This window comes from Arachis stenosperma, chromosome 4, assembly GCF_014773155.1.
Source record: "Arachis stenosperma cultivar V10309 chromosome 4, arast.V10309.gnm1.PFL2, whole genome shotgun sequence".
In the NCBI taxonomy this organism is placed as follows: Eukaryota; Viridiplantae; Streptophyta; class Magnoliopsida; order Fabales; family Fabaceae; genus Arachis; species Arachis stenosperma.
In genome coordinates this window covers 22,959,581-22,983,606 of record NC_080380.1, presented here as the reverse complement: position 1 = coordinate 22,983,606, position 24,026 = coordinate 22,959,581, and the positions used below count along the sequence as shown (strand labels likewise).

General features: G+C 36.9%; 1 protein-coding gene and 1 pseudogene across 1 annotated transcript; both read left to right on the top strand.

The window, feature by feature from the left end:
- Positions 1–5,142: 5,142 nt before the first annotated feature.
- Positions 5,143–10,799, top strand: LOC130973338 (uncharacterized; annotated as a pseudogene).
- A 3,316-nt stretch (positions 10,800–14,115) lies between these two features.
- Positions 14,116–17,267, top strand: LOC130974774 (uncharacterized). The gene is made up of 3 exons (XM_057899628.1): positions 14,116–14,704; positions 15,359–16,351; positions 16,447–17,267. The coding sequence occupies exons 1-3, from the start codon at positions 14,116–14,118 to the stop codon at positions 17,265–17,267; spliced, it is 2,403 nt and encodes an 800-aa protein (XP_057755611.1).
- The last annotated feature ends 6,759 nt before the right edge of the window (positions 17,268–24,026 follow it).

The window sequence follows — 24,026 nt, the reverse complement described above, 5'->3', positions numbered from 1 at the left end:
TTTCTTCCACTCTATTACTTAGCTCTATTAACACTACCTCGTTTCACACTTCCTAAATCTGAACTTGTTGATTGATAAGATGATTTACCTTTTTAAATCTTTAACAAAAATAATTATATCTCTTTTGTTGTTATTCAAAATTAGATAAGTTAAATCATAAACCAATTTCACAAATTAACAAAATCATAGCACTCATTTTTCATTTAAATCAAAATTTTTGAACTAATTTCAAACTTCAAACTTTAAAACTTTTTCAACAAAGTTCAAAGCCATACCAGTTAAAAATTGAAAATCCTAATTGAAAATTCTAAAAGCATTTATCCTCAAATTCATTACTTTAATTACTCTAAAATATTTAAAAGTACTCAAGACATATCTCTTTTGATAAAATTAATCAAACCAAAATTATTTTTCGTTAACCAAAACTTTCAACCCATTTTCGAAACTATAATCAAAACTCTCAAAACTCTTCAAATTCTTACAAAAATTTTGGCAAAACCTCTCCTAAAAACCAAAGTTTACCACCTTTCACGAATTTTTCAATTCAACCTCAACCAGCTTCGGCCAACATCAACATTTAAACATATTCCAAGTCATCATCGGCCATTCAATAATAAATTAATCCCACTAAAATATTGCTGAAGGATTAAAAAATTGCTTTCAAAGTTTCTAAATAATTCTTCGATTGTTAAATGAAAACATAATACCCAATTAAAATAAAAATAAACAAACACAACCTATTTATTCGGTCTCACTAGAATTTCAAAAATCAACCAATCAATAACACGAACAATCATATATTCAACCACAGCAAAAAAAATCATTTACATCACAAGCATTCATTCATTTGCATTAATACACTAAACTTGTCAGGTAATCAAAGTCTAAAACATTTTTAATTATCTCCTATCTCGGTTGATCAAACTCGCAGCAATTAAAATGGAATAAACGCTTTCCTATCAATCCACGGTAGCAGTAACAATATTCACCATTTGCAGTTACAACAATTTGACCCGCAACAAAAGAATGAAGCATCAGCCTCCGAACTAACCCAGTAGTAGCAACAGCCACAAAAGTATCACTCACAATAGAAACTCGACCCTGATATATTAACGTCACAAAAGCCTTGCTAATATATAACAGAATAGCAAGTATAGAGGTTCAGAATGAGAAACAACTTACTATACTTACGAATATCTAGGAGAACGGAGCAGCGGAAACTCCAATGACGACTTCTAGCAAGCAGAACAACGGCAGAGAGCTCTAGCGGCAGTGCAACAGCTTGATGTCGCATGCAACAGCCATTAAACTCAGCATTCAAGAACCGGAATTCAACCCTATGTCACCAACAACTCAAAATCTCTAACAGGTTATAATAGAATACTGATTTCAAAGGTTCTAGAATGAAAATGCTTACGTAACTAAAGAGGAATGACTGAACCGAACAACGGTAACTGCAGTGGTGGTTCCGGTGGCAACGGCTACGTTCCTGGCAGCCAGAAACTTCGGCAACCCCTCCTGGCGAGTTCTCTTCCACCGGCAGCAACCCAGATAGCGGCAACAACAACCACCACGACATTGATCATGGCATGATGGCGGAAGAAGCTCGGCGAAGAAGTCTCTAGTGATGAGGACGGTCGGACTCCCTTTCAGCCATGGCAAAAACTCGCGACAGAGCTGGTAGTGACAGAACGCGACGGCTCCTTCATCTCGTGCTCCTTCCTCCCTCAACGACACTCGACAACAGCGGCGATCCCGACGGCGGCTCCCCCTCTCTCGTGAGCACTCTCTCCCTCTATACCCAAGATATGCTGTAGAATAAGTCTATTTATAAAGACCATCCCAATACTTCTTCTCACACAATTCACAAACCATTCTTTTCTTTCTCTTCTTTCGATTTTGTTCTGATGAAAAATAATCAATACTTCTTTGTGGTGGTTTATCCGAATGGGATAGTCAGACAATGTGATGAAGGAGTGATTTTTGAGTCTGACAAGACTGTGATATTGGCACTTACTGGGTTGATACCCTGGATGTGCTAAAGACGGTCATGTTGAGCAATATGGGAGGAATAGGAACAAAGGAGGTTAAGAGGGTTATATATAGATTTCTGTATACGCTTTTGAACGGTGGATTTACAAACCAGTTATTCTGGATAGATGAAGATCAGCATGTGAGGGTAATGTTCGACGTACATGCACGACTGATGCCCTAACATGTGATGGAGTTGTATGCTGTGGTCCGTGATGTAGTTGTCAGGGGTGGGTCGTCTCCTTCGGCTCCTGAAGTCGTGCCGCTCGAGGCAACACCGATCCACTATGTCCAACTTCCTGATAGTGCCGACGATTCCGACAATGAGGGCGATTCAACCTATGTTCCTGGGTCCAGGTCGTCAAGCAATATAGCGTTACAAGATGAGTTTGTGTCGAAGACTCCCAACGGCAGTGTTAGTAGGTTTCTGCTACCTCCCCCTTTGGTCATTCCTCGACTGTCAGATGTTCCTAGCCATTATCAGACGTTGAACTTGGATGCAATGCAGCTAGACGATCTTTTGAAGGCTGGGGACGGGGAGGATTACAACACGGATGGTAGGGTAGAATTCTGAATTGGGCATAGGTTCAACAACCGAGAAACAATCCTAATGGTGGTGAAAAACTACAATATTTGATGGAATGCGGAGTATAGAGTGCTGGACTCATATAGACTTAAATATCACTATCGATGCAAACAATTCACCAATGGTTGTTCATGGAGTTTTCGTGTGGCATTACGACAGAATTTGAATTACTAGTATATTTTATGTTATATTATAGATGCATTAGACTCTATACGTTAGTTTTTTGTTTAGTATATTGTTGATAATGGAACAAAATTCATAGGGAGGTACATCGGTTCGGTGGATCACATACCTGTCTGGCACCAATCATGTCTTAGGAACATGCGCAACTGGATAGTGGATTGATTTGCAAGGTCGTGTTACCTATGATAAAGACTGATCCGTCGGTGTCTATCATAGTGTTGTAATGTGCTGTCCATCAGGGTTATCATTTTAAGCCCTCGTATCGGAAGGTGTGGATGGCAAAGCAAAGGCGATTGCCAAGATCTATGGCGACTAGGAAGAGTCATATAATAGGATTCTGGCGCTCTTACAAGCTTTGCAGGAGTGCCTCCCAGGTACGATCCACGAATGCATTGTTGTCCCTTATTACAATGAAAATATGGTTGACGGAGAGTGGAGTCAGTTTAATAAGGTTTTCTGGGCATTTCCCCCGTTAGCATATCATGTTTATTGCATCCGACACATGGCTTCAAACTTCAATTCCAGGTTCAAATCAGCCGAGGGTAAGAGGTACCTTATAAATGCTATTTATAGTGCAAGTAAGGAGGGATGCGACTGGTACTTGTATGCTTTCGGTACACTATCCCGTGAAATTGTGGATTGGGCTTTTTGTTTCAGGAAGGATTATGGTTGCAACATTGCGACGAAGGTCTTCGGTATGGTCAGACGACAACGAACCTATCGGAGTATATAAATGCCTTGCTGAAGGGAACGAGGAATTTTCCAATGGCAGTGATTGTTCGGATAACGTATGAGAGGTTGTAATAGTTGTTCGTGCGCAGAGGGCGCGAAGAACGTGCTCAGTTACAGGGTGAATACATCTACTCGCAGCGACTGTTGACAGCTATAGATAAGAACAGAGAGAGCCTGCCGATGTTGCGAGTCACCCATTGTGATCGTATGGCATCCGTTTTTAGCATGGAAGAGATGGAGCCGGTGGATTGTTGGTCACATACTTTATATCGGGTTTGTTTGACTAAGCGTAAATGCGATTGTGGTCTGTTCCAATCATTGCATTACCCATGTCGACATGCCCTGGTGGCATGTGCAGCTGTGAATATTGAGTGGGATCATTTCGTGGACCCCGTGTACATGATGGCATATGTATTCAATGTATATGAGAGGGAGTTTTTGCCGATACCAGACGAAAAGATGTGGCCTCCATGGTACGGTGCACGCCTGAAGCCCGACTCAGCTATGAGGAGGAAGGCATTGGGAAGGTCGGTATCCACACGGATCCGGAATGAGATGGATGCCATTGAGCGTGCGGAGAAGGGATGTGGGCTCTGTCGCGGAGAGGGCCACACTAGACGTGGGTGTCCCTATGCCCCCGACTTGAATCCATGACGACGCATGCAGTTTAAAATTTAGGCCTTTTTGTTCCAATATTGTCACTTTGATGTAGTGATTGTTATTAAATGTGTTTAATGTGTAATGAAACATAATTTCTGTATAACTAGTTACTTTCGATGTTACGGGCCCATTTTTTATCTGCAACATTATAATATTTTCATAAAAAAAATATACACCAACATGGGTAAACATATAGAGGACAAGTCTGGTAGTAACCTGGATCTTTTCTGACCTGAATCAGAAAACGCGCATATCTCGGATGCAGTGTATCCGAGATATGCTTATGTTCATATCACGGTTGTATCTCAGATGTAGTGGGCTAAAGTAGAAAACAACCGTATCTCGGATGCATTGTATTCGAGATACACCCCTGTTCATATCACGGGTGCACCCGAGATATGCCTCGCACACTCCATTTCATAGAACGGGGTCAATGTACTCGAGATGTGGCCATTTTTAGGAGCACCCCACTGTATTTGAGATGTGACTAACGACGTATTTTTGTAAAGGAAAAGTATAGGTAGACAATGAGAATACTAAACAATGTGAACAATAGATATGTCGGATGTTCAATTTAATAGGTATGCAGATGATTATGTTCATTATTTTTAATAGAATGGTTATTTCTTTTGATTTGATTTACTCATGCACAGTTAACAATGGCTGGATGTTCAATTCACTAAGTTTACAGATAGTTATCCTAATGTTAAGGTTTACGAGGTAATTTGAGGGGTGGAGTGATTTTTTTACTTTGTTGGATCAATTCTAAAGTCCACTGTTAATATTATTTACAAAAGTCATTGTCTACCTAGCAAAATCCTTTAATAAATTCTTCTATGTTCATTTAAATCGGTAAATATTATATTTATTTAATTTAAATAAAAAAATCCAGTTTTTATATTATTTAAAAAACGTGCATGGTGAGAATTTATTTACCATCTTCTAAGAACAAAGAAAAGTCACAGTATATCAGACTTGATCAGTTGTTATAGTCCGCCACATCAAAACGGTGGCGTTTTCACCCCCGCCCCCGGGTAACAAGGTCTTCGCGTCAATCAATTAAATCGTTAGCCGTTAGGTCGTTCTCGTTACCAAAATCATGCCACCGCCGCCACCAGCACCAGGTGATTTCATTTGTTCCATGTCTCCATAACCATTCTTCTTTTCCCCTAATAATAACCACAACAATAATCAAAATTAAGCTTAATGCAATTTCTTAATTAATTAGTTAATAATTATGTGTTTGTGTGACAGATCTTCCTGGGTTTTACTATGACCCTGAGAAGAATAGGTATTTCCCCATCAAAGGTCCAATACCAGGCTCTTCTCGTTCTTCATCTTCATCTTCAAAGCATGCTACTCACAAAGCATCCCAAACATCTTCAACTCAGGTATAAATTATAGCATTATATTTGCAACTCCTTTTGTTAGTTCAATGATTCTTCAATATTTTGGCCTATTGGGTAGTGTAATCATGGTCAAAAATCAAGACTTGATGGATTAATTTTTGGTTACCTAGGAAAAGAGTAGGAGTTGTTGCAGGAAGCTTAGAAGCAGAACCTCCAAGTTGATTCAGGCTAGGGAGATAGATGGTCATCGTGTCATTGCTTCCCACAATTACAAGTGTAACTTCACTGAGGAGTTTAGGAAAATACAAGCATCACAGCCTTCGGTATTTTGTTTTGTGATTCCAAATGTTTAAGAAAAGCAGTCTCAACAACCAAGTTTTATTTTTCTTAAAATGGATTTTTTTGGGGGTGTTTTGAATTGCAGGTATGGAAGTATAAGGGAACAGATAAGATTGGTATTAGTGCTTTGAAACAGGTGCATGTCCGTGTGCAGACATTTGAGGGTGAATGTGATAGTGATATTATATTGACAGGCAGCACCAATGGCTCATTCAGGTAACCTACATCTATATGTGTTCCATATTTGGACTTGCACTTGCTTTCTCTTACTATTGTATTGTGTATTTGTGCTTACCATGAACCGCACTTGGATATTTCACATTTTAAATAGTATTTTGTTTGTGAGATAATACAGGAACAATAGCAACAACTAAGTTTTTTACTAAGTGATTGATTATGCTAATTTACCTCAATTTTTGGATTCTTAATTCATTCTTATCAACTTCAACTTTGATGTATAATGTTGATTACTATTTTACTAGTTGTTGTTTGTGAAGTTTTGTACTTGCAGTCTTTGTGAAGTTGGAAGGGATGGGGGATATTTTGATGGTGAGGTTAAGTGGACGCCCGATTGTGTGAAGAATTATGCTAAAGGGAAAACTGATGAGAATAATGTGGTGCCTGGTCCAGTTTCAAGACCTACTGGAGGGTCCGTGGTTATGTCATCTGGTATATCTTGCATAAGATCAGGCCCGGAGTGTTCTTCTCATGCTGCAAATGGCGGTCCTATTGTTGGACATGCATTGTATCCTTTTGCTTTTTTAGTACAATTTCTCTTCAATCTATACTTCAGTTCTCTACATGTACACACAAAGTTAAAATATAAATTCACCTAACACTTTTAAATCGTCATGTGATTAAGTAACTTCTAATCTTTATATGAGATTTAACAATCAAGATTTTCTTCTCTCTTTTTGCACAAGTGCATAACAAAATAGTTCTCTCATTGAAATTAATCTTAAGGTGGAAGATCTTAACATGGTGAATAGGTTTACAACTTTGGGTTCAGAGACATCCGGTGGGTCAATTTATTCTCTTGGCCTTGTGGAATCATTAGATCTTGGGTCAGGTATACTGAACACATGGAGCAGACTGGATGAAGTTGCTTCTTTCAAGTGTACCATTTGGACAGCAGAATATGATTATAGTAGACATCGGGCTATAATTGGTAAGTTATACATTGTTCAGATATGGCCAAGTTACATTTTTTATGGAATCTGTATTTACAACTTTTTGGACATGCAAAATATGTAATGTCTCATGTTTGTTATTATATAGGGCATAGCGGATGAATAGTTTTAGGCCCTGACTTATGACCATATTTTTAATTAACAGTTTTATATGCATGCTGGATTGAGAAACATTTTTTCCCCAGCGAAATGCACATTCATTATAATTTGGAATTAAATACTGATGCTATTCATAGTCCAAGAATCCGTTATTCACTTTTAACTTGTACACTCCTGCAGTCCAGCTAAATTGAGTGATTTACTTAGCCCACATCAATGTGGTTGTGAACGATCTGTTTTACCTGTGCCTTCTGTTTACCTTTTGCTTCTATTTATATCAATTAAGATACGATAATGTGAAAAATGGGCCATTGGAAAGGTTTAAATACTAAATGTCTTGGTAGTTCATGAAGATGAGCAATTGTGTTTGTGATATATATATACACCCTTTTCCCACGAGAAACATCTGAGCATATAGCATATCTAATTTTCTGTGAAGTATTCATTTGTGCTGTTCTTTATCTTTTATAGGTACCAACATGGGAGCTGCATTGGTGGATTTGGCAACTGGGAGGAGATCATGGTTTTTACGATGTAAAAGTGATATCTTTGCACAGCAGATTGTTAATTCAGTAAGTTTCTGTATTTATTCATCTTTTATCTTGTATTATTATTATTCTCTCCATCTTAATGAAATTCTTTTATTAAAGAGAGATTTTTTTTTAATAAACGAATCTGTTTATTGATATAGGATTAACAGCAATAGCCAGAGCTCCTCAACTCTCCATGACTTACAATAGATGCCAGGACTTCATATTGATCCCTTCCTCTCTTTATATATAGTCTACTGACTCCCCTAATTAACAAGGTCCAGATGCTTTTTCCTTTTTGAGTGAAAAATGTAGCAAGAGTTTGCTATATCCAAATTTAGGGGAGAAAAATTTGACGATTTAGTGTATTCTGTCAAAGTCAACGTTTCTGTTTCTCTTGATATTTATCCCTAATGATGTGATCTTCTCATGGATTCTTTTTGGTTAAGAACCCATGGTTTTTATTAGAGGCTTTCTATCCAGACTTCTTCTGATGTACTTGGATGTTTTTGTTTAGGCAGTGATGATATCATATAATTACCTTATGTTAGAGATTTTTTTTACCCCATTGTTTACTTCTTCTCTTAAATAAATTTTCTCTCCCCCAAATTGAAAGATATTTTGTTAGTTTGTTCTATTTTATGTTTTTAGAGTGTTTTCAAATCATGTCATATCTGTCTATCCATGATTGTGGATGTGTGAATCTTTTTTTTTTTTTTTTGGTTGCAGGGAAATCTGGTTTTATGTGGACTCAGAAATGGAGCAATTGTCGGTGTAGATTTCCGTGAGAAAAGAGAAAGAGTCTCGCGAACACTTATTGAACATAGGATACCTTATGCATCACCAAATAAGAAAGTTCGAAATTCTAGTAAAGAATGGTTCAAGGTGGTTTTTTGCTTTTTCTTTTTTAAATAAAAATAAAAAAAATAAAGGTTTAAGGAAAGGATCAACTTTCAATAAACAATCTGAATATTTTATAGTAAGATTGGTTAGTAGATACAAAATATATAAATCAATGTGTATAAATCTACAAAGTGCGAAGCTGGTAGGTTTGGCATAACAACGACTAGAAGATTAGGTGAAGCTGAATTATCTATATCATCATAAATAATTCGGGTTTGGAACTCCTAATAATAAGATTTTTGAGACTCTGTTTGGGAAAGAAAAAGAAAACAAATGAATGTTCAACTTTTACCAGGGTTTAGGGTTTAAAACTCCTAATACTTCATATTTCTTAATTATTTATTGTTTAAAATCATCTAGTAGTTTCGTCTGCATTTTGTGCGTTTAAGTCTGTTGAAATTTCTTATCTGATGGAACTTCTTATTTGTTGTACTACGGGGTTGTATCTGAGATCTTCTATGTGGTGATTGTAGCTCAGTGGAGATATAGACCCTTCTCTTACCATTAGAATGCCTTCATCTATATCCAGGTTAGTCAGTCTTTATCCCCTGCCAATTGCTATTCGACTTGTTTCTTAACTGGAAATTAATCTATTTCGACTAACTATTTCTTATCTTTTTTCGCGGATTCGACAATAGTTTGGTATCACTTCAGTATGATGATCAGTACTTCTTGGCAAGCTCCATGGACGGAACGGTTAGTTGATTCTTTAGGAAGACCACTAGCTAATATTTATCATTTAACTCTGCTCATCATGGTTCAGAATGCCTAGACATTTATATTAATTAAAGAAATTTGCTTGAATTTAAACTGCAGAAGTAGGTCCACTTTAGTTTATCTGTCACTTTTTGTGGTGGAACTTCTTTTATGTTACTACAACTCGCTAACTAGGAAAGAAAATGTTACGTAAATGGCCTTTGTAGCAATCATTTCAATGTGCCAACTGCATGAGAGAAATTATTTCTTATGCGATCTTTTCGTTTTGATTATAGATGAGGCTCTATGATCTTCGCCTGCTTCAGAGAGGTTCTGTTCAATCTTATGAAGGGCATGTGAATTCCCATTCGCGTATACAACTCGGTGTTGACCCAGATGAGAGATTTGTTATGTCAGGTGGATGTCATTTCAAATATGCTATCTGATTCTCATCCTTGAGTTTCGAAAAATTCTGATTTAGTTGTCTCACTCAGGTGGAGAGGATCGCAACCTACGGTCGTGGAGTATCAAAACTGGCAAACTTTTTTGAGGAAAAATTCTGTGATTCAGTTCTCTCCAGTGTTTGCTATCAATCATGTAAAGGTAGTGACCCCAATATGATTTTGGCCTTTCTCCATTCAATTAATAAATTTTCCTATTTGTGAGAAAAAGAAACTACAATTTCATCTACTTAAAGAACTTTTGCTCATACATAAATTAGAAAACACAAAATTTTATCCCCGAATTTAGATGCTATTAACTTTTAACATAGAGGGGAGCCTTGGAGCAACAGTTGAGTTGTCTCCGTATGACGACCTTAAAGATCACAGGTTCAAGCCGTGGAAACAGGCTAGGCTGCGTACATCACACTCTTTGGGTGCATCCCTTCTCAGAACCTGTGTTAACATGGGATGCTTGTGCATCGGGCTGCCCTTTTTAACTTTAGTAACATAAATAAATTCAGAGTTGTGTTTTATAATTTAGGGTCAATTTATACCATGTGCGATTTTTAGAAGAAGTTGTAATTTCAATCTTCTTGCGACTCGGAACTTTTGAGAGCATAGTTTTAGAGGTTGCTAATCTTGAACTATATTATTTGAGTGTATAGGGTTTAAAGATGAGGATGAAAAGAACCAACACAAGCATGAATCTTGTATGAGTGCATGGCTTGGATCACATGATGAAGGACTATTTTATATGCGCTGGTTATGTGTGTGAAGCTCCTACACTGCTACTAGTATTATGCTATAAATATATACACACCAAATTTTGATATGATAGTTTATGTAATATGCTTAAATGAAAGCCCTATGCAAATGTAAATTAGGTCCTTCTGATTTCTGAACTACCAGGGTTGTAGATAACTAGATATATCTTGGGATAGGCTTTTATTTTAAGATTTGATTTCTTGATTTATTTGGATTGCGATTTCAGTGTTTGGTCAATGGTATCAAGAAAGTAGATGTTTAGTTATTATTGAATTTATGATTTTTATTGTGGATGAATTTTGCTATATTTATTTGGCATTTAAGATTTTATTTTCTCATTTTATTAACATTTTTGCTTTAGAAAAACTTGATAATATTAGGTGAATATAGTTGTGTATTTTAATTTGACCTTGTGAGAATTGTCCTATGGCAATTATTCACATGAGCAAATAAACATAAAATGTAGAATTAATTGAAATTTTTATTATAAACTAATTAAACATAAACTATAATTAACATTATTAATGAGAAATAAAAACATTATTGTTTGGTTAGCTTAAGTGTGAATGACCAAGCTTCAAGACATTGCAAACACTAAGGTCTTTGGTTTGATTCTCACCATGTGCAATCTTGGAATTATTGAAATCCAAAATTTGTTTTCCACCTTGAGCATGTGCATATCCTATTTTTCCTATTTTCTTAGCAAAAGATTAAAAAGAAATTAGATTGAAATACAAAATCTCTAAAAGACCAAATAGGTATTATTACACCTAATTTGAATTGATTCTCAATCCATCAATTTCAGAAAATATGATCAAACTAATAAATAAACTTTTTATTAAAAAAATCATTTATAGCATGCTCTCACACCCATATCTTTTTAACACAAGATGTGTTAATATGAAAATTTTTTGCTTGTCTTCATTCTTCAAGATCAGAAATTCAGAATCCAAAAATAAATAAATACTCTATGATGCACGGACACTGACACGGATATGGGACGTGCCGACACGAGAATTTTAAAATCTTATAAGATACGGGGACACGCATACATATGAGATATAAAGTCCTTTTTAGATAAATCATAATGATATTTTGATATTTTATTGATATTAAAATATAAATTAATTTTTTTAATTAATTTTAATGTCTTATTTTAATTATATCAAGTTTTTAAAATATTTTTGTTTTAATAAATAATAATATATACTATATCTAAATTTATTTCAAGAATATATGTTAAGAATAAGATTGGACACGCTGGCACGTGATGGTATTTATGTGTATCCAAGCGTATCTGAAAAAGAATTTTTTACTTTTTATTAAGACACAGTTGGATACAGCAGACACATGTGTCGGACGAGTGTTGGTGAGTGTCGTGTCCGAAATGTGTCCGACACGCGGACACGACAACTTAACAAAGTATCCGTGCTTTATATTAAACTAAAAAATGAAATATTTGAATAATGAAATTGGAATATAATTAAAATGAATTAAAAGGAAACTGAAAAATCCAAATAAAGAAAAGAGTGTGGATGAAAAGGAAAGCTGTCAAGGCACTTTGGTTGCTTTTGTCAAAGCAGCTACACGCAGTTCTTTTGACATCTTTTTTGTTTGACAAACATTCTCAAGCCATACTCTTACAAAAGCACCATTAGCTTGGGTTGAGTCTTATAAGAAATTAAAGTAACTTATTTAAAGTGACAAGACCCTTAAAACCAAAAAGTAGAAACAAAATCATGCCCAAATGCTTTACCTATCCCTCTTTTAGATATCTTGTCTAAAATCAACCGATATTATGTTAGGTTTAATTAAAGAATTTAATTTAAATATATTGACCTTGTAAAAAAAAATATACAATTATCTAATCGTGTATTGTCATATCTGTAAAAGTAATTAATTTTTAAACTCACAATTTAAAAATTATCTTAACGCTTGAATTTGATTAAAAGATTATGTAAAATTATTTATCAAAATCTAAATCAAAACTAAAAAAAAAGTTTAAATGGGATTTAAAGTGTGAGTAACATCCATTAAATTTGACAATGAATTTGGTAAGTGGTACCATGCTATGCTTTTCATTCCACAAGATGCTAAACGATAATTTAAGATGATTAATTCTATATGGAATCTTGATGAATATATAGCTACTATGTCCCGAAAATTCAAATCATGATCGAAGTGGATACCATTAATAGTTAATAGAGTTATTAAAAACCCAATAAACATCTAGTCATCTAAATAAGCAAATAAAGAGGCCTAATAATTAGTCAGAATCCTTGGCATGTCCACATGCATGCATGATGAACAAATTAGAAAGTACGATCTGAAGAAAGAAAATGTATATTATTGTACTCATTAATTAAGTAGTTAATTTTTTGTATATTTCATTTAAGTATATGCAGTTTCAAGTTCGACTTTATCATTTTTTTTTAAATAATTCTTAGAAGTATTTTTTTTTAAAATATGGTTGACATTTTTTTTGGCAAAAGAATTGAATTCTATTAGAATTCGATTTTAATTTTGCTTTTGACGTAAATTCATGAAGATTATTTTAGTAAGTAATATATATTTATTAGTCAATAATAAATTCTTAAATAAAATTCATGTATTCATAATAGAATAGTTTTAAATGGTTGAGTCAAGAGATACCGTAAAAAAAATTATTATAACAAATATTGAGCTCATCCAAATTTTTTTTATCAAAAATAAACATATTTTATATCATCGCTTCTATTTGAACACTTAAAATAATTTTTTAGATTTTTAAATCATCTTGGATATTCAATTGAATATTCACTTTTAAATCTTAAACGAACACCATTCGAAGAAGAAATTAAAGAAACATATAGGACAACATATTAAGGATACATATACATACATTAATTAATAAGTGAACTGATAAGCGAGCCTATAATAATAATGTTTTGTTTCAATTTAAAGGGAGAGGGACAAAGGATACCACGTAAGTTGTAGTGAGAGTGATGAGGCTATTTTGGGTAAATAAGGGACCAAGGATATTGACCCTTCAAACACAGCTTTGTTGAATGCCAAATTTGTGTTTTAACTTTTTCACGCAAAACAATGGTAGATGAGAGATGTAGGCTCATTTTTTTTTATATGGAGCCTTTGTGTGTGTGATACATGGATATGGATGCTTGTGAGTGCAATACACAATTGTGGGACAGCTTTTTTTCTTAATAGCAGGTGCCACAACTCGGATGGTACGAGTTGTTTAGTTTAATATTTTGATACAAATCGTAAGGTACGATTTGTGGAAGGAGTGATGACGAATTTATGGATGATGGAAATCGTACCATCCGAGTTGATGGTTTTAATTTTTTTTGCGTTGTGAAATCGGAGGGTCCGACATATTTTATTATATAATTTTTTTGAATTCAGTTAGGGAATCGCACGGTCCGATTTGGTTGGGACTTTAATAAAAGTTGGTGAAAATGCATATCAGAGCAATCACTCTCGCATCGTCTTCTTCTCCTTCTTCAACAACGGTCCTCTCGTTTTGTAGCTCATCTCTTTCGTTTCTTATTTATCAAAGGAGTCAAAAATCTGAAACTCAAGTTTATGAGGTTGTTAATGTGATTGAGGGAAATGAGTGACAGAGTGTTATTGAAGGTGTATTATTTTGGTCAGATTTTGTTACAAACATCTGAAGGAGTAACATTTGTTTGTGAGAATCCGTTAGATCTGGTGATTCCTTTTACAATCTCATTTGAAGAGCTAAAGGGTGTGATATGTGAAAAGATTGATTCCGAGAGAGCAAGAAGGATATCATGTATTCTATACAGAAATCCTATACAAGTGTTTGGTGGATTCGTCCAGTTTCAAACGAAATATGTAACGGACGAAGTGAGCATGCAAGATATGTTTTCCATGTATATTGAAAATCGGAGACAACTATCGTTCATCGAGTTGTATGTGGAGTTTGAGCAATGTGAGGCCGACTGTAATATTCTACGGGAGGATTACAATAGTGACAGTGAGGAAGAGTTCGAAAGCAACTACGAAGCTGTTGGTCCAGATGGAGATGAGGTTCCAGGTGATGGAGCTATGGCTCCGGATGTGTCTGATGTCGCAACTGCTCTGGCAAACGATGTGCCGTTTGAGGAGCCATCATTCATGCGAGTTTTGGATTTGGAAGCCATGCATGTTCCGGAGTTTCCGGATTATATGAATACTGGTACGTGATTCTCCATAATTATGAGTTAATTTAATAAATTAAGTAATTATAAATTGAAATTTTTTAGTGAATTAGTTTAATTAAAATTGGTTAAATTGGAATTTATTAAGTAAATATAAGTAAATTAGTTAAATTAAAATTTGTTAAATTGGTTAGATTTAGTTAAATTAAAATTAAGTCCATATAAATAGGAATTTATTAGTAAATTAAGTAAATGTAACTAGAAAATCAGTTTAATTGGTAAAATTGGAAGTTATTAATTACATATAAGTAAGTTAGTTAAATTAAAATTTCTTTACGGGGTTAAATTTAGTTAAATTAAATGTAAGTTAGTATATTATTAAGTCAACATAGGTAACTTAGGTAAATTAAAATTTGTTAAATCTGATAAAGTTCTTTAAATTAAATTTAACTGAATATAAATAGGAATTGATTAGTTAATTAAGTAAATAGAAATATAACTACTAAATTAGTTTAATTAAAATTAGGATCTGTTAGTTGATTAGTTGAATACAAATATTTGTTAGTTAATTAGTTAAAAATAATTAGCTTGGATGGTTTCATTATAATTGATGTAGTCATCATTTGTTTTACCTTTTTTTTCGAATGTTTTAATATTTATGTTTCTAAAATTTGTTGTATGGCTGCCCGCAGAAATTTCTGTTGTCGCAGATGGTGAATTTGCCGTTGGGATGGAATTCAGTTCGAGGGACGCTGTTATTAAGACGATAAAAGAGTATACTATACGAAGAAGCGTAGATTATCGGGTGTGTGAGTCTGAGCCATTGACATTTTATGCGAAGTGTGTTCAGTATGGGTCAGGATGTGATTGGCTTATCCGGGTTAGCATGATCAGCCGGAAGTACTGTTGGGTTGTAAGGAGGTATAATGGCAGTCACACATGTACCAGAGCAACAATTTCTCAGGATCATTCTAAGCTGGACTCAATTACGATTGCAGAAGCAATTAAGCCGTTGGTTGAGGCTGACCCCGCCTTAAAGGTAAAATCGGTTATAGCAGAGGTGCAATCGAAGTTCAACTACACTGTTAGCTATCGGAAAGCGTGGTTGGCTAAGCAAAAAGCAGTGGAAAAAATATTTGGTGGCTGGGAGGCATCGTACGAAGCGTTGTCTATATGGTTTGAGGCCATGTGTCAGAATGAGCCGTCAGCTGTGGTTCATTTTGAGACTATGCCTGTATATCAAGGTGATGACCTGGTGACTGATATTCGGGTATTGCATCGTGTCTTTTGGAGTTATTACCCTTGCATTAGAGCTTTCAGACATTGTAAGCCAGTTGTCCAGGTCGATGGGACTCACTTGTACGGAAAGTACAAGGGTTGTCTACTAGTGGCAGTGTCACAGGATGGCAACAACAATATCGTCCCAATTGCGTTTGCAATTGTGGAGGGAGAGACTTCAGATGCGTGGCACTTTTTTTTGAGTAACCTTCGTCAGCACGTTGTCACCCGGGATGGTGTGGGGCTCATATCCGACCGTCACGAATCCATAAATGCAGCTGTGGAAAGGAGTAACGGGGCTTGGTCACCTCCGAGAGCCTTTCATATGTTTTGCATCAGGCATATAGAGTCGAATTTTTTGAGGAAATTCAAGGCGCCGTACTTGCAGAAACTGGTCGTCAACATAGGTAACTATCAGAGTAGCTAATTAATTTAATATCAGAGTTCGATTCAATTCGTGTGTTGACCAACATTGTCTCAATTATGGATTTCTATCCTGCAGGATATTCGAGGACGGTGCGTGAGTACGAGGTGCGTTACCAACGTTTACGAGAACGGGGCGAGGCATACACTGACTGGTTAAACCGAATCCCCCGGGAACAGTACGCGTTGGCTTTTGATGGTGGATATAGATGGGGTCATATGACGACAAATCTAGTGGAATGCATCAACTCAATATTGAAGGGTGCACGCAATCTCCCCGTGACTGCCCTTGTGAAGGCAACATTCTACAGACTGAACGAGTTGTTTACCCGAAAAAGAGCGGAAGCGGAAGCCCGGATTAATGCTGGCCATGTGTTTTCCGATGTCGTTACCTCCAAGTTGCATGCAAACCAGCTTGCGTCAGGAAATATTCAGGTTAGTTGCTTTGACCGGCAGAATGAGGTCTTTGAGGTGCGTGAGATGCCAAGTGGCATGGAGTTTGCAGTTGACCTACGTGGGCTTCGATGTGACTGTGGTGAGTTCCAGGTGGACCGGATCCCCTGTCGACATGTGTTTGCATGTTGTGCCAACCAGCGACTGGATTGGCAAGTGTATGTTCATGATGTGTATAAGATGGACCAAGTTCGGCGGGTGTACCGAGCAAGGTTTAGGCCACTAGGTAACCCTACTACATGGCCTGCTTACAACGGACCTCGGTTCATCCCGAATCCGTTCTTGAGACACCTCGGGAAAGGTCGCCCAAAAATGACGCGATTCTTGAACGAGATGGACACACGGATGTTACGTCGGCCTAGGCGATGTACGCTTTGTGGGGCTGAGGGGCACAGCCGTGGCAGATGCCGTCAGCAAGGTGGTGCAAATGCCAACAGAGAGCATTAGTAGATTCTTATTCTGCGTTGACATTGTTATTCTTACTTATCTATGTGGCAATATATGGTTTGTCATGAGTTGTGCATTTGAATTAAGCAAGTATGTTATATGTAACCTGTTCTGTGTTGTGTTATAAACTACGGCAACCCAGCCTTACTCTCCATCTGTAGCATTTTATAATCTGACATAAACCAAAATAGTCGACATATTTAATCCCTACAATTACTTCATAAATACATAAAAGCTCTAAACAAACAAACTACTAAAACAAAGTCCGTAGTCAAATTTATTAATACATACTTACTCTAAACAAACCATACTCCAGATCAGTATTAATACATAATTACCCTAAACCGTAAATGCTACAAGTCATGCATACATAATGGCCAACAGATGCGAATAAATATAGACATTGTAGACAATTTTTAAGGCATAAATAGAGTATTACACCACAACTACTTTCTCATTGACCACTTTACATCTTTCACTAAGTTCTTGCATTTTTTTGCGGCCTTTTTTAACACAGACGGCGTGTAGCAATTAGCGCTACGACGTGGTGGATCAATCCTCAGATTGTAACCTTTGCCTTTGTCATCCGGAGTTTGTGCCCCGCCTGTGTAGCAGAAAAATGAAATTAATAATAACAATTAAATATTATAACATAAGTGCTCAAACCAACATGGATACCACTTATGAACCCAAATTAATAATAACAATTAATTATTATAACATAAGTGCTCAAACCAACATGGATACCACTAATGAACCCAAATTAATGAAAACAATTAAATAAAATAACATTAGGTACTCAAACCAACATGGATACCACTAATGAACCCAAATTAATGATAACAGTTAAATATAGTAACATTAGGTACTCAAACCAACATGGATACCACTTATGAACACAGAATGAACATAAAATCGAATATGTAAAGGAAAATACGAAGCATAATACCATCATTGCGGGATTCCTCATCCTCATCGAACTCCTCTATTTCATCCTCGTCATCCGGGTTATCCACTAGATATGCATTAGTCTCTTGCTCGAGTGGGTTATCATCTTCTTGAAGTGGTCCCATGTCAACACGGTTAGGATTTTGAGTATTAAGAACTCCGCGTCCACCTACACTTCTACTAGAATCGACAGATACGAACCCTCCGGAAGCAACCGATGAGGTATGGCATGGGAGCCTCGCATCCAATGAATATCTACCTGCCAAGAAATCAGGCTGATTGGTATATTGTGTTTGTCCAGCATCTGCACCCATGAACTCAAGCAACTGACTAAAAGAACCTCCTTCTCCTGCTTCAAACTGTGACATACCCCAATATTGTTGCGGCATTGAAACGGACGGGGAGAACTGTGACTGAGGTACATACTGGCCTGAAAACTGAGGTTGTTCTAGTGGAACTGGATTCGAACTAGGTGGCGGCACCGGCTGTGGCTCCAGCTCCTCATTGTCATTATCCCCGTCCTGACTATCCTCATCCATACCCTCACCACCATCATCCATATCCTGATTACCCTCATCCATATCCTGATTATCGTCATCACTTTCTTGACCCACAAGATTCGACAAATTCAAGTGGTCACCATATTTTGACCGGTACCAGTACATATAAGTTTCCAATGGATGCTGTGAAGGCATGGGAAGCTCAGAAAGAACGTAGTGATACCTTTTTGTCCAATGCATAACCCAAATTGAATGAGTCGGTCTTGTGGCCCAGTTAAGATTCTTAGGACCAGTCAGTACTTCTCCATGCGCCTTGTCAAGACTTTGCACCTGCTGAGGTACTTCCTGAACGAAACCGAACTGTCTCCTGTACCTGTCGGTAGCATGCCACTCGATACATTCAAATGACACCAACGGAACAGTTGCAGACCACACAACCGATTGCATATAGATCTCAGGAGGAATTATGTTCGGATCCACGCGATCCACAGCATACGCAACCCACACAAACTGGAAAAAATAGAAGGTACTCATGAATACAACCCAGAACATCAATAACAATAAAAATGCCTAATTAAATTAACCCAAAATCATAAATATTTAAGTAAACCACACCTGGCCTTCCTGGAGTTCATCAAAGGCCTTCCTAAAGTGAGCTAGATTCAAATACCTATATCGTCGATCACCACGATCCCAATTACGCCACCTAATATCACATATTCAATTAGATAAACTGAATTTAAAATGTAAAGCTACGAGTACATTGTAACGTGACATTACCTGTTGGCTAATGGAAAGCTGTGGGGCTCTCTCGGGATCGGCGATAGATATGGCAGTCGGATCCACGCCCAAGCAAGCAAAAGTGTTATTGGACCATCTATTTCCTTACAATTATAACGAGAGGCCCTGCATAACCCTCTGTAGAGGTGTGCAAGGCATGCCGAACCCCAACTATAATGTCCAATACTGGCAAAGTCACGAAGCAAGGGTAGAAACTTCCAGTGCACACCTGCCCCAGATTTATCTCCAAACAAGATCGTCCCGATCAGCAACATAATATGGCACTTCACGTACCTCTGTATACTTAATTCATCATTCAACTGAATGTTTTCTTTTAGGTCCCGCAGCCAAGTCAGTTTTATACAACATCCTCTACACTCTACCTTACTCGGTGCCACTCCAAATTGATGCAAACATTCTGCCTCCAGCGCAGAGAAGCTACTCATTGTCATCCCAGTAACTGGAAGACCATCCGTCGGGAGACCAAGAATTAGAGCCACGTCTTCAAGACTTACGGCACACTCACCAATTGGAAGGTGAAACGTATGTGTTTCAGGGTGCCACCGTTCTATTAGAGCATTCACGAGTGCTTTCTGATTTTGTACGACACCAATTTGAGATGCATGATAGAAGCCAGTAACTCGTAAATGGTCTTCCACCCGATCGTTATACCGATCCGGGGGAAGTGGATGGTCACAGGTCAACATTCTTAATTTCTAAAAAAGACAAAACAAGTAATTAGTCATCAACTCACACTATTTTGTTTAAATATTAACACGTTACTTAAATAAATTTAACAATAAATAAATTAACATCTCTTATAATGATAATTACAATTATTTAAGGTAACACGTTTTCGAAAATTATGCTGTTCTTATTTAACACTTTATTATTTTATTGTAGCCACAATAATATTTACTAATACAGTAACAATTATAAATAATTAAGAATTTATAAATTTATTCCAAAAAAAATTAACATACTGTATCCAAAATTTATTAACAATTCGGCACTCTTTGTTCATTTTTAAAATTTATTTTCTACCTATTTTAATAATATTTCACTTCTTCCGAAATTCTAAAAATTATAAAAACAAAATCCTGAAAATTATACAAAAAATTTAAACAAATAAAAAAAAATTCTCCGTTTTTTTTTTTAATCACCACAACAATAACAACAAGAATTTACATACATACATAAAAACCATTAACACCCTAACAATAACAAATTTCATACAGAAATAGTCAAAAAATTAAAAAATAAATTTAAATTATTCCTAACTATTCCATATATATTTCTAAGTTCAGATCCTAACAATAATAATAACTACTAAAAATTTTAACAACAATAATTATAATTATAAAAATTCAAAAAAATAATAACAAACTTACATATTCAGGCACATTGAGATAGTGTATAATATGCAACTCAGGACGATCAACATCTTTCATTTTATTTTTTTTCGACATCTTTTCTTTCTCCCAGCATGCAAAGCACCGGCAGCAGAGGTTTGAAGAAGAGCAATGGAGTTTTGGAAATGGAAAGTGAGGGCTGAAAGGAGAAACTCGGATGGTGAGAGATTAATTCTCATCCACCAACCTTGTATGTGGGGCACCGTCTGGGGAGCAACGTCTGAGTGCCGCGTGTCCAACATGCAGCAACTCGGACCCTCCGCTTTCACACACACAACTCGTACCCTCCGAGTTGATGCTCACACACAACTCGTACCCTCCGAGTTGATGCTAGAGTCTCGCACGGTCCGATTTCCTACCCTTCCTGACACCACATTCATGTTCAACACCCTCCCTTCCCATAATCCTGTTCAACACATTTCATACTTCAACACATTTCATACTTCCAATGGTTGTTCATGGAGTTTTCGTGTAGCATTACGACAGAATTTGAATTACTAGTATATTTTATGTTATATTATAGATGCATTAGACTCTATACGTTAGTTTTTTGTTTAGTATGTTGTTGATAATGGAACAAAATTCATAGGGAGGTACATCGGTTCGGTGGATCACATACCTGTCTGGCACCAATCATGTCTTAGGAACATGCGCAACTGGATAGTGAATTGATTTGCAAGGTCGTGTTACCTATGATAAAGACTGATCCGTCGGTGTCTATCATAGTGTTGCAATGTGCTGTCCATCAGGGTTATCATTTTAAGCCCTCGTATCGGAAGGTGTGGATGGCAAAGCAAAAGGCGATTGCCAAGATCTATGGCGACTAGGAAGAGTCATATAATAGGATTCTGGCGCTCTTACAAGCTTTGCAGGAGTGCCTCCCAGGTACGATCCACGAATGCATTGTTGTCCCTTATTACAATGAAAATATGGTTGACGGAGAGTGGAGTCAGTTTAATAAGGTTTTCTGGGCATTTCCCCCGTTAGCATATCATGTTTATTGCATCCGGCACATGGCTTCAAACTTCAATTCCAGGTTCAAATCAGCCGAGGGTCAGAGGTACCTTATAAATGCTATTTATAGTGCAAGTAAGGAGGGATGCGACTGGTACTTGTATACTTTCGGTACACTATCCCGTGAAATTATGGATTGGGCTTTTTGTTTCAGGAAGGATTATGGTTGCAACATTGCGACGAAGGTCTTCGGTATGGTCAGATGACAACGAACCTATCGGAGTGTATAAATGCCTTGCTGAAGGGAACGAGGAATTTTCCAATGGAAGTGATTGTTCGGATAACGTATGAGAGGTTGTAATAGTTGTTCGTGCGCAGAGGGCGCGAAGAACGTGCTCAGTTACAGGGTGAACAAATCTACTCGCAGCGACTGTTGACAGCTATAGATAAGAACAGAGAGAGCCTGCCGATGTTGCGAGTCACCCATTGTGATCGTATGGCATCCGTTTTTAGCGTGGAAGAGATGGAGCCGGTGGATTGTTGGTCACATACTTTATATCGGGTTTGTTTGACTAAGCGTACATGCGATTGTGGTCTGTTCCAGTCATTGCATTACCCATGTCGACATGCCCTGGTGGCATGTGCAGCTATGAATATTGAGTGGGATCATTTCGTGGACCCCGTGTACACGATGGCCTCTGTATTCAAGGTATATGAGAGGGAGTTTTCGCCGATACCAGACGAAAAGATGTGGCCTCCATGGTACGGTGCATGCCTGAAGCCCGACTCAGCTATGAGGAGGAAGGCATTGGGAAGGTCGGTATCCACACGGATCCGGAATGAGATGGATGCCATTGAGCGTGCGGAGAAGGGATGTGGGCTCTGTCGCGGAGAGGGCCACACTAGACGTGGGTGTCCCTATGCCCCCGATTTGAATCCATGACGACGCATGCAGTTTAAGATTTAGGCCTTTTTGTTCCAATGTTGTCACTTTGATGTAGTGATTGTTATTAAATGTGTTTAATGTGTAATGAAACATAATTTCTGCATAACTAGTTACTTTCGATGTTACGGGCCCATTTTTTATCTGCAACATTATAATATTTTCATAAAAAAAATATACACCAACATGGGTAAACATATAGAGGACAAGTCTGGTACTAACCTGGATCTTTTCTGACCTGAATCAGAAAACGCGCATATCTCGGATGCAGTGTATCCGAGATATGCTTATGTTCATATCACGGTTGTATCTCAGATGTAGTGGGCTAAAGTAGAAAACAACCGTATCTCGGATGCATTGTATTCGAGATACACCCCTGTTCATATCACGGGTGCACCCGAGATATGCCTCGCACACTCCATTTCATAGAACGGGGTCAATGTACTCGAGATGTGGCCATTTTTAGGAGCACCCCACTGTATTTGAGATGTGACTAACGACGTATTTTTGTAAAGGAAAAGTATAGGTAGACAATGAGAATACTAAACAATGTGAACAATAGATATGTCGGATGTTCAATTTAATAGGTATGCAGATGATTATGTTCATTATTTTTAATAGAATGGTTATTTCTTTTGATTTGATTTACTCATGCACAGTTAACAATGGCTGGATGTTCAATTCACTAAGTTTACAGATAGTTATCCTAATGTTAAGGTTTACGAGGTAATTTGAGGGGTGGAGTGATTTTTTTACTTTGTTGGATCAATTCTAAAGTCCACTGTTAAGATTATTTACAAAAGTCATTGTTTACCTAGCAAAATCCTTTAATAAATTCTTCTATGTTCATTTAAATCGGTAAATATTATATTTATTTAATTTAAATAAAAAATCCAATTTTTATATTATTTAAAAAACGTGCATGGTGAGAATTTATTTACCATCTTCTAAGCAATGTTGTCAGAACCGGACCGACCCGGTCGGTCGGACCGGAAAACCGGGGAACCGGTGCTTTAACCGGTCTGGGTCAGGCATCGAACCGAACAAGGAATTGAACCGGCAAAACCCGAATTGAACCGGCCGGGTTTGACTAAAACCGGTGAACCGGCGGGTTTCGTTTAACCCGGACCGGTTCGAAATTTAATTTTTTTTTTCTAGAGGAAAACTACGTCGTTTATTTAAAAAAAAAAAAGAAACAAAAGAGCTGCTGCGCCTGCGTTTC

What these genes read in the sequence shown, in the direction of transcription:
- LOC130974774 (XM_057899628.1), top strand. Translation starts at nt 14,116, where the DNA reads ATGAGTGACAGAGTGTTATTGAAGGTGTATTATTTTGGTCAGATTTTG. An exon ending in TCCGGATTATATGAATACTG is followed by an intron (nt 14,705 to 15,358) that starts GTACGTGATTCT and finishes GGCTGCCCGCAG; the next exon opens with AAATTTCTGTTGTCGCAGAT. An exon ending in GAAACTGGTCGTCAACATAG is followed by an intron (nt 16,352 to 16,446) that starts GTAACTATCAGA and finishes TCTATCCTGCAG; the next exon opens with GATATTCGAGGACGGTGCGT.